The 15,816-nt window shown below is 38.4% G+C and overlaps 1 protein-coding gene across 5 annotated transcripts in view; it reads left to right on the forward strand.

The window, feature by feature from the left end:
• pals2b (protein associated with LIN7 2, MAGUK p55 family member b) overlaps nucleotides 1-15,816 on the forward strand; it is a 30,989-nt gene that overhangs the window by 3,524 nt on the left and 11,649 nt on the right. Inside the window, exons 2-10 of one of the 5 annotated variants that reach the window (XM_081377099.1) lie at nucleotides 3,742-3,818; nucleotides 3,919-3,952; nucleotides 6,949-7,158; nucleotides 10,522-10,640; nucleotides 10,920-11,072; nucleotides 12,861-13,013; nucleotides 13,183-13,410; nucleotides 15,475-15,606; nucleotides 15,693-15,789. In XM_081377099.1, the coding sequence (XP_081233225.1) occupies nucleotides 3,943-3,952; nucleotides 6,949-7,158; nucleotides 10,522-10,640; nucleotides 10,920-11,072; nucleotides 12,861-13,013; nucleotides 13,183-13,410; nucleotides 15,475-15,606; nucleotides 15,693-15,789 (1,102 nt within the window). In that variant the 5' untranslated portion in view covers nucleotides 3,742-3,818; nucleotides 3,919-3,942. The remainder of the gene's footprint in view (nucleotides 1-3,741; nucleotides 3,819-3,918; nucleotides 3,953-6,948; nucleotides 7,159-10,521; nucleotides 10,641-10,919; nucleotides 11,073-12,860; nucleotides 13,014-13,182; nucleotides 13,411-15,474; nucleotides 15,607-15,692; nucleotides 15,790-15,816) is intronic. The other 4 variants (XM_081377101.1, XM_081377100.1, XM_081377102.1 and 1 more) reach the window with 4 other exon arrangements.

A 15,816-nucleotide genomic window follows, 5' to 3' on the forward strand; every position in this document is an offset into this window, starting at 1 on the left:
AAGGCGAACGTTCCCTTTAATGTTTCCATGGCGACGCGTCACGCGATACACCGCAGCCACAATAATACTGTATGACAGATGTGTCGCTTTTATTTCGCTTTTCCTTTTTTATTCAAAATATTCACAAACTTGCTTACCATGTCATCAACTAGCCTATCTGATATTCCGATTCTCAAATACGTGTAAGTGAGTGTGTTTGGTCGTTTAAAAACCGTTATAAATAATCTTGATCTATAACATGAGATGTCAGTCGGATTTAACTTACAGCACGTGAATTCATCAGTTTCTCCCGAAAGAAAAAAGTTTCTTACTGAAAGAATAGAGTAAACTTTATAGTTAACGTTACTTCCACTATGTTTGTCTGATATGAATAACACATGTCGGCAAATTATATTTGAATAGATTGTTATTGCTGCTTCCACAGACATCAGTGTGTATTTTACAAACTCCAAATGTATTGTTTTACTCGTGCTTATGTGTATTTAAATATCTGAAACCTAAAATAAACATTATGAGGTTGAAAACACTGCTTAGTTGTGATATATGACAGCGCTGAACGCGTCCGACTCTGGCTCAGCGCCAGCCAACGCGCGAAAGCACAGTTTGAATCTGGCAGTGATGCGACGTCTCAAATCGGTAAAATTAAATCTGTAAAATTATAGACGTAATGAGTGGCACATAACGTGAAGTAACATGGCATTTTATTTTGTTTGAAATTTAACTTGTCCAGTGGGACAACTAATTTTCTCTTCCACTTGTCCTACAAAAAAATCCACTTGTCCCGGACAAGCGGACAAGCCTTAATGTCGAGCCCTGCCATGTAAACAAAATTCACAGAAACAGCACAGAGATTCACTGAAGCTGTGAGAATTCGAGAATCCATCTTAATTCAACATGTATGTTGGCCACCTATTTTTATCTGTCATGTAATATGCATAGCACACTCTCCAGCTTCTTTACTTGAAATGAAAGTGCCTACAGTCTAGGAAAGGTTCTATATAGAACCTTAAAGGGTTCTGTCAGGCACTTCATAATCATATAAAACCTTTTAGGGGTTTCCTTCATGAGATCTGTAACGCTCTAATCCAAGGAAGACGACAATTATGAAGATATAACATGGGTTTATTAACACAACACAGAACGAGATAGCCAACATGCGAGAAAGCGTGTAAACAAACACAAATAATAACGGACAACTGAAGAGTGCACAAGAAGGAACTTAAATACATGATGATGACAAAATAACGAACAGCTGGCCTGGGATAACAGTGTTAGTGTCCATGGTAACTGATGAGTGGCGGGAAAACAAAACAAAAAACATGTGAATGAATGAAAACAAACTACAAATCCATGGCAACTAAAACTAAACATAATGGTGACAGTATTTCCCCCTCTGGCAAGGCACGACCTCATGCCGTAAATGAAGGACGAGCAGAGGGAGGGCTGGAGGGGGTTTTGGAGGAGGACGAAGATGTGGCGAAGAGATGGTGAGGGAAGGATGACGACGATTCCCTGGCGGCGATGATGGAAAAAGCCAGATGGCACAGACCCAGAGCTCTCCAGTGCCGACAGTCCTTGGCGGAGTAGAGGGAGGGAGGAGCCTAGGTGGTGTCGAGGCTGACGAAAACTGAGGGACGACCGACGGAGACGTGGCCGATGGATCCACAGGCGCAGATGTAGAGCCATTGGAAACGAGTGACATCGCTGGTACTGGAGACAAAGGCGATGCCGCGGTGACGTTAGTTGAAGGCGGAGCTAGAGTACCTGAGGGCTCAGGTGGAGCTGATGTGACAGAGGTGAGTCTGAAGGGAAGGAAGCGCAGCGGACGGCCTGTAAGTCCTTGGCAGAAGTAGGGTGACGACTGAGCAAGGGGGAGCTGGCAGGACGAGGGAACCTGGTGAAGCCACAATGCCGAGGGTCTCCGGTGGAGTCGACAGGCCGACAGGCCGAGATGGAGCGAAGAGGACATAGGCCGGAGGATTTTCTCACATGGGCTCTGCAGGTAGATGCACGACCTGCAGCTCAACATCACAGGGACTCCCCGGAGACAGCGCAGGGCTGTAGACATCCGGCAACGGCGGGGCTGGAGGACTGGCTGAGCTTCACGGTGCCACAAAACTTGACAGAAAAACGGTAAGAATAACACAGTCCATGTAGAATGATGAAATGAGGACCTCATAGTTCATGCAGTCATTGGTGTTGTTCAAAAACAGCGATGATGAAGGTACCTGGTGGGATAGGGTTGGAGTCGATACTTCCTCATTGAAGTCTATTAGCCAGTTATCATCCTCCGTAGTCACGACTCCCTCATCCGTTGATGTCGCGGGTTCACACCCCTGGTCAGACTCATGATGGAGCTCCACTTCCGGGGCAAGGGTCAGCTCTGTCCTCTTCTCCTCTGGCTCTGACTGATGTGTCGCGGTGGGTGTAAGCTCTCCGTCTGTCGGGGGCTCACATGAATTCTCTGCGGTCTGTGTGGCTGTGTCCTGGATCGGGGACGGACGCTCTCTAGAAACCGCATGATGGCTTCTTTCCAGTTCAGACCAGTGGTGTTTGGGAGGTCAACGGGATGGTGATCCAGAACACTTCAGGGTCTCGTAGTCGAAGGGGAGGGAGATGGCGAGACTGTAAAACTCCTCTGAAAATTATAAATTCATGACTCTAGGCCACAAACTTCGCAGCGTAATACATCTGGTCCGGTAGTCTGTAACGCTCTAATCCAAGGAAGAAGAAGATGATGATGAAGATATAACAAGGAGGATTTATTTACACAACACAAAACAAGATAGCCAACATGTGAGACAGCATGTAAACATAAACACAAACAATATCGGACAACTGAAGAGTGCACAAGGAGGAACTTAAATACATGATGATGACAAAATAACAAACACCTGTGATGATTAGTGTTAGTGTCCATGCTAACTGATGAGTGGCAGGAAAACAAAGACAAAGAAACATGTGAATAAACAAACTGAACATAATGGTGACACGATCATTTTATGAATTTAGTTTTAATTCATTCATTTTGGTTTAATTAGCCTAATTTTTGTATATTGATTGAAGTTAATGAATTAAACAGCTTGAAAACATACACTAAAATATTATCAAAAAGTTATGACAACATGTTTTTACATTGCTTTAACTTATCAAAATAAGTTAAGCAATTGTCAACTTTTTTTTATAAGTTTACAAGATTCAACTCATTTTTAAGTCAGTTTAAATAACTTAAACATCCAAGTTGATTGTACTTACAACTTTTTTGTACAGTGTACTTTATCACTAGAAAATATTATGAAACCATTTAAGACATTTATGGACGTATAGAAACCCACTGAACCCACTGAAGTTTATGAACACTCTTTGTCTTCTGACAGTTGTCCTTGTCAATAACACATTAATGACTAAAGCTAAATTTATGTGTGATATTCAAGAAATATGAACATCATATATTGGATATGTCTTAAACATGACATATGGCAAATACCATGCCAATAAACCATCATCATGCATTGCTTTTATAAAGAATACATTTTTAAGATTGTGACATGAGGTGATCAATGGAGCAGAAGCATAGTGGATTTTGCTTAACACAACAAACCAGCCAACTGCTTTCTGACCTCAAGTAACAGTTCACACAATGACCCCGCTGTATCAGGATCAGGGCTGTGACAGTCTCCGTCCCGACCCAAGAAGAGAAGTGTGTGCGTGATCAGTGTAAAATGGTCTTTCTCTCTATAGATTCGGCACTTGCGTGGAGCAGTAGATGAGAAGTTTGTAGCAGCACGGGGAGGGAGCGGGAACTTCATCGGACACAAGTGAGTCGTGTGTCAGTGTGTGATTGTGGAGTGTTTGTGTGTTCATTGCTCCAATGTTGCTTGATAGTATATGAACATGAATGTGACATTGTCTTTACAGCTGGAATCTCATTTATCGGCAGCCATGATCACAGGTAGAGATGTTGAAGTGAGCAGAAGAAAGACTGAGTGTACTTATCTGGCTTGCAACTTACTATGAGTACAAGCGCTTTTTTCATAAACCAGTCCTAAAATTGCTGTAAAATAACTGGTTAGTGGTTAGTGATTCAGGTCGCTTATAAAGAGTTGTAGGTATCTGAGAGATATAAACACAAGAGATACAGTAGGCCTATATAAAGTGATACAGATTAATAAAATATAATTTTAGATATAACACTATGTAATATGCATGGTCAAGTTTTGAAGATAAACCAACATGCATATAGTCTTTGGTGCCTGGAACCAAACATGTTAGTAATAAGTAATGTTATGAAATAAATGAAAATGTGTTTGAGAAATGTTTTGGAAATGTTGAATATGCTGCATAATAATTAATAGTATATTCATTAGAGTCACACATTTGCCACCTTTATGATTCACAGACATTCAAATAGCTGAGAGAGGTCATTAAGTCAAAAAGCGACTGTGAAGTACTTATAGTAAATGGTCAAATTGTAATATCCTTCATTGTTATGTTTAACCATGAATATCAGTGCACATTTGGGAAGGGGTACATTGTATATAAAAATATATGTATGTAGCCTAACTCCATTATTTAAAGCTCAGATAAGTCCTCATAGTCTTTCTTCACAGGTTTAAGCCTACTAAAATATGTTTTGTAGCTATTGCTAACCAAGAGCAAATGTTCACTAAACATGGGAAATCTAAGGTTTGATTTGGGTTTTATTTAATTGGTGTCTTTAATAATGTATATGGGACATGGTAGACATAAAATGCTGCTTAAAGGTACATGCTACAGGCTAGGCTTCACAAATTTGCAAAGGCTCTCCATCTGTAACTTTGAGTTAGCCTCCAAGCTAATACCTTACAAAGATAATGGGCTTTTTCTCCGACTGCAGATTATACGTGAAAGCTAGTGATGATTTGCATGTTCATGGGCTGTCAGATGTAATTTGATAATTCAATGTCTCCTTCGTTGGAATTGTTTTCTCAAATTTATGTTAAGAAATAAGTGTGTATAATGATCCAAAATCGCTATTTGGTTAACTAGCTAATGCTAAAGTTTAAAATAGCTGCTAAATTCATCTTCTAAACTCACTGCCACCTTCCTCTGAAATGCATCATTTGAAGCACATGTGCAGTAAACATATGGACCCTTCCTGGAAGTATCTCTCCCCTCAGGCATTTTTTGTCTCCTTTTTTCCCCGCCTCTCCAATGAGTCATTTACATACCTGATGCCCGGACGTGCCTTTTCAGCCTAGCTTCAGCAAGCTCATAATGGATTCCCTAATCCACAGTTGGATAGAGATTAAAATCCGGCTCAGATTTACAGAGGGCAATGCCATGAGGGGGGGAGGAAAAGAGGGAGATGTGGGGGAGGGGCGGCTGGATTAGGGACAGATCGTATCCTCTTACGGCACAGCTGTGCAAGAGAGTGACTGTCATTGCTGGGTGCATCTAACAAACTGACCTCAGATCAGACTACACTACTGTACCAGTACTGAACAAAGATTTATTTTAAATGATGATTTTTGGACTTTTGCTGGGAAGGACATTTTTCAGTCTTTTGGAACTCGAATTGAATACCATTGATAATTTGGGAGCTGAATGTCCAGTGTTTCCAGATTAACTCCAATAAGCACTCAAAAAGCACACATACATAAAATCCTAATATTTATTTAAAATTAGTATTTGATAAACATTATTTTATTAATTACAACATATTAATATTAAATATATTTAAATGTAGTTATATTTTAATATTAAATATATAAATAATAATGTTTCTTTATCTGAAATGTATAAATATACACTACCATTCAAAATAAAGAGATGCTTTTATTTAGCTAGGATGCATTGAATTTACAAAAGTGACTATACAGGAATAAATTACATTTATTAAAATAGAATATAAAATAGAAAAAAGGCATACAATTTCACAATATTATTGGTTTTATTGTATGTTTGATCAAATAAATGCAGCATTGGTGAGCATAAGAAACATCAATGTAAATGTCATTGATCATCAATGTTAACATGTAAATGTTAACAATTAGTGCCAGTGATTGATAAATGGCACCTGAAGAAACCAACTTGACTCATTCCTAATGCAATGTGCTTGATGTATTTTTTGAAATGGTATGATTGATGGTTATTGCTTATATTACCAGCTTGGTTATGATGGTCATGAAATGAGAGTTGTGAACTAAAGATTATAGTAAGTCATCACTGTAAAAACTAAGTGAGCTGTTTTTAATACATCCAGCAAGCGAATGCATTTGACCTGAACTGACATCACACACCAGCTGATTCAATCCAAGCATAAAACATCACAAGCTATACATGCATTTAAAGCTTTGTATATCTGACAGAATATGAGCAAACTGTGGTCTCAAACATGTCAGTCCAGAGTGTGACCGTAGAAACGGTGAACATTCTTCATATATAGACCATTGAGTCTTGTGTTGAGGTGTTGTTGCTGCTGTTCATAATGAAAACCGCAGAATTTCCTGCGAAAGTCCATGTCTGAACACCATGGATTTGAAGTATGACCAGGATTGGGACAAAGAGTGTGAGACCTGCAGAAAAATCAGCGGGAGACATGTTCAATGAGGGTGGGTGAGTGTTGCGTTGGCCCCACAGACCCCTGGTTGCTGAGCTTATATAAGGACACTTATGTAAGTTCCACTGGGGGGCTTAACTGGGTGATGGGCTGTCTCTGATGTGAGGGGGTGGAGTCTGAAACAGCAGGAGAGGATTGTGGGATTAGATGTTTGGAGGGAGGGCAATATGTGTGTGTTTAAGTGAAGCGCTAGTAAGAGGATCTGTGTATGTATATGTATTTTTATGTGTGTCCACATCTGTGTTTGGCAGACGTCTGTAAGGCTCTTCTTTCTTTGTTTGGATGTCTCTCTGCCTCTTTTTCTGTCTTTCTTTTTTCACTCTACCTCCTGCCTGATTTTTTCATAGAGTCAGAGGAGTTTCTGTCTAGGTTTTTCATTTCATTGGCAGAGGCAAGTCAGCATTTGTGCAGTTTTGGTACAGAGCAAAGGTCAGGAATGATTCTCACTTTAGGCGAAACGTTCACAAACGGAGCAGGTTCTAACTCGGATGCCGGGAACATTGGAGAAACTGGGGAGGGGGCGTCTGAACTTGCAGAGAGCGCAGAGACTTCTGGAGGTTAGAGATCTTCATGTTTTTCCATATCCTCTGTAATTGTGTGTTCAAATATGAGTGTCATTTCTTGGCTCTTGTGAAATATCTTTGGGTGTGAAATGTTCTGAACAAACCAAAAGAGAACATGTGTGGGTTGCCAGATTGTTTCAAAGAGTATGTCGAGAGCGTAGCTTGTAGCAGTGTTTTGACAGATGCGTTGTTGCATGTCTGTTTTATTTGTTAATTTATGTTTTATTAAAAGAAAATCAAGCAGAACTTCAATGTGAGGAAGAGAGGATCTCTTGCAAAACTTGAGGCTGAGAAACTTGAGAATGAGAAAAATGTAAAGGTTACACACAAGATTAAGTCAGCATTGAAGCTTTAATTTGTTGTCTATTTTGAAATAGCCTGATTTTAATGATCTGAAATTTTTGAAACAGTTCTGTTTATATCATTAAAATAACTCGACTGATAGTTAATGAACCTAAATGAGTCACTGTGTTTGCTATAAGAAGTTGATCCAAACACTTATGTATACCAACACATAATTGTCAGTTATGCTATTGAAGAATATTATTACAATGATGGGTTGTTTTAACCCAAATTTGGGTCAAATATGGACAAACCCAGCCCTTTGGGTTACTTTTTTTATTACATTTTTAACCCAATGTTCGAGTTTGTCCATATTCGACCCAAATTTGGGTTAAAACAACCTAGCATTTTTTAGAGTGTATATTAATTAGTAAGTATTATAACAGTTAGGTTAAATTATTTTAATTACTTAAGTCTATATTTTTTATCAGCCAATCCTTCATAGACTAAAGTTTGAGAAAAACAGACTTATAAGAAATGTTGTATTGTTTAATTGGAACTAATACAAAAAAATCATTCATTTGATGTTATATACATGATTATTGACTTTTCCCACATTATTCCAAACATATGAGTTGGTCAAATTATTTCACAAAGAATATGTTTTGATAAAACATGCAATTTTGAGGCCAGTGAGTGTGTTACTCAAGCATTTTCTTGTGACATTTAGAGCTCACTGTTTGCACAGAATTTACAGTAAATCATGTGTGTAATTAAAACTTTGGGAGTGTCATAACAGTACATGCCAAAACTGCAATTTAACTGTCAAACAGAGTGCTTATGCCTCTAATTAGGTCTTTAAAATAAACCAAATTAAAACACAGCTTACAGAATTTGACAGATATGAGAGGACGTTTTTATGAAAGGGTTTGTGCACACATATGTTAATGTTAATTGCGTGTTCTCATTTTTGAGTGTGTGTGTACTTCATTTGTGTTTTATTTCCCCCTCAATTGTTTATTACTCTGTCACTTCATCCATTATGTACTCTGTTCAGCCAAATAAGGGACGCCCCGAGGTGCATTTCTCTGTGACATATTTGCAATAGAAAATAAACAGTGGCTCAATGTCAAAGCTTGCTGATGGTTGCTTCTGAACTGCAACAGTAGTGACTGACCTGAATTAAGTGAGTGCAATTAAACCACTGAACTGATGTTAAATATTGATCTGTTGCTCTCGCCTACTGTTTCCTGATGAGAGTAAATGTGCAAGCACACATAAGTGCTCTGTTCTGTTCTACTGTCACAGATGGATTACGCTACTGCAGGCTATGACCTAGTCACGTGACTCACTGAGTGCTTGGCCTTGCAAAATGGTTGTGTGTGTGTGTAGATATTGAGGGAGATTTTTCAATGACTGTGTTAGTGGTCTTAACATCAGTATGAGTACACAAGTTTTTGAAAAACAAATAATATATCATTTTAATGATAAATAATTACTTAATAAATACATTAAAATTTTAGAATAAATAAATACAATTTAAATACATAAGTATATATTGAATTTATTTTTTAAATAAGTGGTTTTAATATTTGACTTTTAATATAATTTAAAAAAAATATATTTATATATATAGGTGACTGTGTCCAAGTATTGTCCTTATGTCAGAAATGTACAGTTCTAAGATAATACAAATCATGCAGTTAGCTAACATGTATTCATTTAGGTGGAAACAATGATCTTAAAGCAGTTAAGTTGTGATCATATTGATTACAATATATAGAAAATTTGGCAGTGGTGCATGTTGATTCAGAGTTTGCATCATCTGAAATCCAGGGGTTGGCATCATCTCTTCACAGGGCATCCCGAGGTAGAAACAGAAAAACAAATGGGTAATATGTTTCTTTAATATAGATTTAAACTGGGAGAGTGAGTCTGAGCCCCGAACATTATCAGGAAGGCTAATCCAAAGTTTAGGAGCCAAATGTGAAAACACTTTCCCTCCTTTAGTGGACTTCGATATCCTACCAAAAGTCCAGAGTTGTGTGACCTTAAAGAGCATGGTGGATTATAGGGCAATAGAAGATCAGTTAAATACACAGCTGAACCATTTAATGCCTTATAGTCCGCTATACTTTGTAATTGATACTTTTTTCATTTTGAACTTAATAGGTGACCAACATAGAGATGATAAAATTGGTGTTATATGATCATATTTTCTTGACCTGGTAAGAATAGCAATGTTTCTGAGGTGGAAGAAGGCAGTTTTTCTAACATGAAAATATGATTTTCGAAAGACAAGTTGCTGTCTAATATAACACCCAGGTCTTCAACTGTAGAGGATGAAGTAACAGTACATCCTTTTAAATGCAAATTGTATTTTAAGAGATTCTGTGTACATGTTTTTGGTCCAATAAGTAATAAACCCAGTCTTATCTAAATTTAATAGAAGAAAATTACTGGTCATCCAATACTTTTCACAAAATCTTTAACACACTGTCAACTTGGATAATTTAGAAATTTCATCTGGTCGTGATGAAATACTGAGTAATTCCATGGAAACTAATTCCATGTTTTCTAATAATATTACCAAGGGGCAGCATGTATATTGAAAATAGCAGAGGGCCTAACACAGATCCTTGCAGCACTCCATCATTTACTGAAGTTAATTTAGATGATTCCCTGTTTAAATAAACAAAATGCCAATGGTCTGTTAGGTACGATCTAAACCACATTAATGTCTGTCCCTGAATACCAGTGTAATTTTATAGTCGATCTAAGAGTATATGTCATGATCTTCCGTATGGTGTCGAACCTAGCACTAAGATCAAGTAAAACCTCAGTGGATCAAATGAACACTGAAGACAAAAGAATAGCTAAACACGTACAATAAGGAGATGATAGTATTGTGTAAGGGGGTGTTATATTTCAGCCATCTGATATTGTAATGTGAAGTTTGTTTTATTTTACAGATGAAACATTTGTCCTGTTCTCTGACCCTGGTGTGTTTTACTTGTAGTGTTGCAAAAGGAGTGTTTCTTGTGTCGTAACAGCTTTCTTTCTGTATGCGTGCAGCTATGCAGCAGGTGTTGGAGAACCTGGGCGAGTTGCCCTCCACCACTGGGGCTAAAGACATTGACCTCATCTTCCTCAAAGGCATCATGGAGAGTCCTATCGTCCGCTCTCTGGCCAAGGTAAAGTACACTCAGCTGCCCAGGCTTTGCTCTAGCTGATTTGCATTGCTAATAAGGTTAATCTGAAAACAAATTTAATTTGTAACTGAATGATATGAATAATTATTGGATATTAAACGCGTCTGAAATCACACTCATGATCGACACCTTAAGAAAGTCATGCCGATTTGTCCGATCAAAATGGGTCACGCCATTCAATTTGTGATAATTACACAGAGAGGAGCAACTAGATACTGTCAGAAATATCAGTTCATGGATTGATGAGATGTTTGTGTTCAGGCTCATGAACGTTTGGAGGACGTGAAGTTGGAGGCTGTGCAGGAGAATAATGTTGAGCTTGTGACTGAGATTCTGGGTGACATCAGCGGGCTGAGTGTAAGAGATGACAGTGTTGCAGAGCTCTCCAAAATCCTGCAGGAGCCCCATTTTCAGGTACAATATTTGTACCTTATCTCGTTTTATATTGTACCTTCTCGTCTTGTTTCGTCTAAACTCATACCTTCTTTTCTCATCTCGGGCCCTATTTTAACGATCTGAAACGCAAGTATCAAACGCGAAACGCAAGTTTGACTCTTGACTCTTGCGCCCGACGCAAATCTAAAATGGGTTGGTCTGAAGGAGCTACATTACTTATAGGTGTGGTTTGAGCGTAACGTGAAATAAACCAATCAGAGCGTCATCTCACATTCCCTTTAAAAGCAGGCGCGCTTGTTCCATGGCGGATTGCTATTATAACGGCGGATTTGCCAGGCGCGCGCCAGGAGCGGTTCACAGCCGAGGAGACCGACGTTCTCGTCAGGGCCGTAAAAGACAGAGAAGTGACATTGTATGGGGATGGAGAAACCCACCCAAATAAGCTTCGGTTAAACAGGCGTATAAAAATTTGGGTAAATGTGTAAGCTAGATTTATGACTATTTTTTCAAATCTTCATGGACACCACAGTGATTTCCCTCGTGCGGAATATTTTTCCTTGTAATTATGTATGGTTGCAAAAATGGGAACTACTGCGTCTGTGTAAATGAGAGAATCAAAGTGTATGCGTGTTGTGCACACGCTACATTATGACCAAGCATGTGCCCTTAAAATAGCGTCTGAATAACGTGCCACTGACTTTAGACTAGGTTTTTCCTGGTCTGTGTCAAAATTGTTTTCTGGAACTGCAAAATAGCACCAGGGAACGTTTGCGCCAGAACACGCCTCCTCTTTTCGCTGAACCGCCCCCGGGAGCGCAAGTTCATTCCCTAATTTACCGACGTGCGTCTGTGGAGGGAAAAGTCCGCTGTGCGTCGGGTGCCAAATAGGAATGATGCATGCGTTAGTGTACAAAGTCAATTGCGCTGGGTGCAAGATAGGGTCCCTCATCTCATATCATCTCTTCTCTTTCATCTCATGCCTTCTCCTCTTGTCTCATCACATCTTGTATCCTCCTCGTTTCATCTCATCTCATGCCTTCTCTTCTCGTACCCTCTCTTCTTGTCTCATTTCATCTCAAACCATCTCTTCTCATATCATCTCATGCCTTCTCCTCTTATCTCATCTTGTACCCTCTATTTTCATTTTATCTCATCTTGTTCCTTCTTGTCTCATCTCATACCTTCTTTTCTCATTGAATCTTATCTCATGCCTTGTCTCAGCTCACACCTTCTCCTCTCTTCTCGTATCATCTTGTAAGTTCTCTTCTCGTTTCACCTCATGTCTTTCTTTTTGTCTCATCTCATCTTGTCCATTCTCCTCTGGTTTGATCTTGTACCTTCTCTACTTATCTCATCTCGTACCCTCTCTTTTCATTTGATCTCATCTCGTACCTCCTCTGTCTCTTCTCGTGCCTTCTGTTCTTGTCTCATCACATACCTTGTCTTCTTGTCTCTTCTCGTACCTTCTAATCTCATTTCATCTCATACCTTCTCTAATCATTTCATTTAATCTCATTCCTTCTCTTCTTGTCTCATTTTATCTTGTACCCTCTCCTCTCATTTCATCTCATCTCATGCCTTTCCTTCTTGTACCTTCTTATCTTGTCTCATCTCATATCTTCTCTTCTCTTCTTGTCTCACCTTCAATTCCTCCCTTCTCTTCTGATCTCGTGTCGTCTCATCTTGAACCCTCTCTTTTTTCTCATCTCGTGCCTTGTACCTTCTAATTTTTTTCTTCCATTTTTTTTATATATATTTTCAAATTTTCTACAGTATTTTGTTCTCACATTCTCTCTTTTATTTCAGTCTCTTTTGGAGGCCCATGATATGGTGGCGTCTAAGTGCTATGAAGCCCCAGCCCCTCATGAAGTGATCAATGATGCAGCAGTAAACAACGCTCTTATGCAGGCTGATGCGGTCAGGATGATTGGCATCCGCAAGAAAGCAGGAGAACCTTTGGTGTGTTTTTTAGAATATATAGATTTGTATATGGCCACAAGTTTAATTAACACTTTTAAAATCTCATCCAGTCACAATTTCAGTCAATATCCAGTCCAATACGCAGATGATCCAACTGGACAAAAGCATCTCAATATATCATCATTACTCATGCTATCATTTTGCCCAGGGTGTGACTTTCCGAATGGACAAGGGTGACCTGGTAATCGCCCGCATCCTCCACGGAGGGCTGATTGACAGGCAGGGGCTGCTGCACGTGGGTGACATCATAAAGGAGGTGAATGGGAAGGACGTTGGCAATAATCCCACTGAGCTCCAGGAGATGCTTAAAGAATGTAGTGGAGGAATAACGCTGAAAATACTGCCCAGCTACAGAGATGCTCCGGCGCCACCACAGGTACGTATACACAAACACACACACACACACACACACACACACACACACACACACACACACACACACACACACACACACACACACACACACACACACACACACACACACACACACACACACACACACACACACACACACACACACAATACTATACATAAACATTACTGTTAAAAAATGTGGGGTTGTTAAGAATTGAGTCTCTTATGACCAAGGCAACATTTATTTAATCAAAAATGCAGTAAAACAGTAATATTGTGAAGTATTACTATTCAAAATAACTGTTTTCTATTTTAATATATCTTAAATGTAATTTATTCCTTTTATTGAATCTGAATTTAAAGTTTTGAAACCGTGAATGGATTCTTTGATCTTGTGGACATCATTTATTTGAAATAGAAATATTTTATAACATTATAAGTGGACATTTACTGTTAATTTTGATCAATTTAATTCATTCTTGCTGAAAAGTTCAGCATTAATTTCTTTAAAAAAATCTTACTGACTCCAAACTTTTGAACAATACTGTAAATACAACTGCATATGTAGACACTGAATATACAAAATCAAACTAGCTTTTATTCATGCAGTTCACATCCTCCAATATTTGTTTCAGGGCACCTCCTTTCATGAAATATAAAATGCATACGTGTGGATTTATGTGCATGCCGGCACATTAGACCTCCATTCTTGGGGTTGCATTTGGTCATTTGTGAAATCCCATGATGCTCTGTAGTAAAAAAGATCCCTGAGTGCCCTATTAATAACACTCCACATGCTATCTGGGGCAAGACACGCACACTCGCAAAATTCAATCTCATTACATGGCTCCTGGTATTTTCTCTGTATCACAAATCTCTCTCTGTGTTCGCATAATGTATTTATGGATTTCTCTTTGAGAAAGGGAATCTGCTTATTACATAAATAATTTTGTTATTGCGATTCAATATCTGAAAGTCAGTGACAATTGGTGACAAAATAAGGATTCTTTTCATTTTCCATTTATGTAAATATTATATCCCCTCCTCCTCAATCTGTTAAAATCCAGGAGATCTACCATGGAAATTTAGTCGTTATACTTGTCGGATCATGACGTCTGATCAAATACGAGTTTGTGTGTGTAAGGTTAAGGGTAGATTATCTTTAATAATGCTGCTTTCAAGTCATGTTAAAAAGATTGTATTTTTACAAGATTATGTTTAAAACATCTACCCCCGGTTTCACAGACAAGGTTTAAGCTTAGTCCTGGACTAAAGTGCATGTTTGTGCTGTTTTAACTGAAAGTAACTTGCACTGACATATCTAAAAATATGTCACTGCCATTGTTTTGTCTCAAGATACACACTAGTACGTTTTTTTTTTCTAAGGCACATTTATTGAAGCTACTTATTTAGATGTCCTAATTAAACTAAGGCCTACTCCTGGCTTAATCTAAGCCCTGTCTGTGAAACCAGGCCTTACATTAATACACTAAAATATATTTAAGATTTAAACATTGTTTGGAATTATTATTATTTATTTTTTTCAGAATAAAATGACATTTTTTTAATGGCTGGATGGAAAATAATGCTTTTTGCTCCCATGTGATGTAGTTACAACATCTTCCTAACAGGGCAATGCTAACCAGCAACACCTCAACCGCTTAGTTGAAATAAATATGTATTGGTCATAAGTTTTAATTTAATTATGCTTTTCTTATTTAGCTGAATTGACAAAGTCTCATATCCTATCCTTCTCTGTTGCAGTACAATAATGAAAAATACAAAAAACATCAATTACACACCTAATGCACTAATATTGTACTAATGCTAACAAGTGTGAAAAAGGAATATGAAATTTAATTACTTTTATTATTATTATTATTATTTGACATTTTCTTTTAATGTTAATATTAATATTATTTACCATGGAATGCGAACAGCCGAGATTCAAAGTCAATCTTTTCTGACAGACAGAGAGTGTGAAACTTTCTCAGAAATCATTTGCTGATTGTTAAACGTGAATATAAAAATCATGCTGAGTTGTGGTTAGTGTTTGGATTAATCGCACCTGTTTTATTTCTCTCAGGTGTACGTGCAGCCACATTTTGACTACAACCCTGTCAATGACAATCTAATTCCATGCAGAGAGGCGGGACTTGCTTTCAACAGGGGTGATATCCTGCAAATTGTCAACCGAGAAGACCCAAACTGGTGGCAGGTATGATTATGGTGGTTTGACCTATTTTGACTCATTTGCATTGGTCGGTTGTTGTATTTTACTGACAGTATTGTTTTGACTGACAGGCATGCCATGTGGTGGAAGGAGGCACTGGGCTGATTCCCAGCCAGTTTTTGGAAGAAAAGAGGAAAGCATTTGTTCCTAAAGACCTTGATGGAGCAGGTGATACACTTAAACACACTACTGTTG

The sequence above is a fragment of the Scardinius erythrophthalmus genome (assembly GCF_964197995.2).
Source record: "Scardinius erythrophthalmus genome assembly, chromosome: 10".
Lineage (NCBI taxonomy): Eukaryota > Metazoa > Chordata > Actinopteri > Cypriniformes > Leuciscidae > Scardinius > Scardinius erythrophthalmus.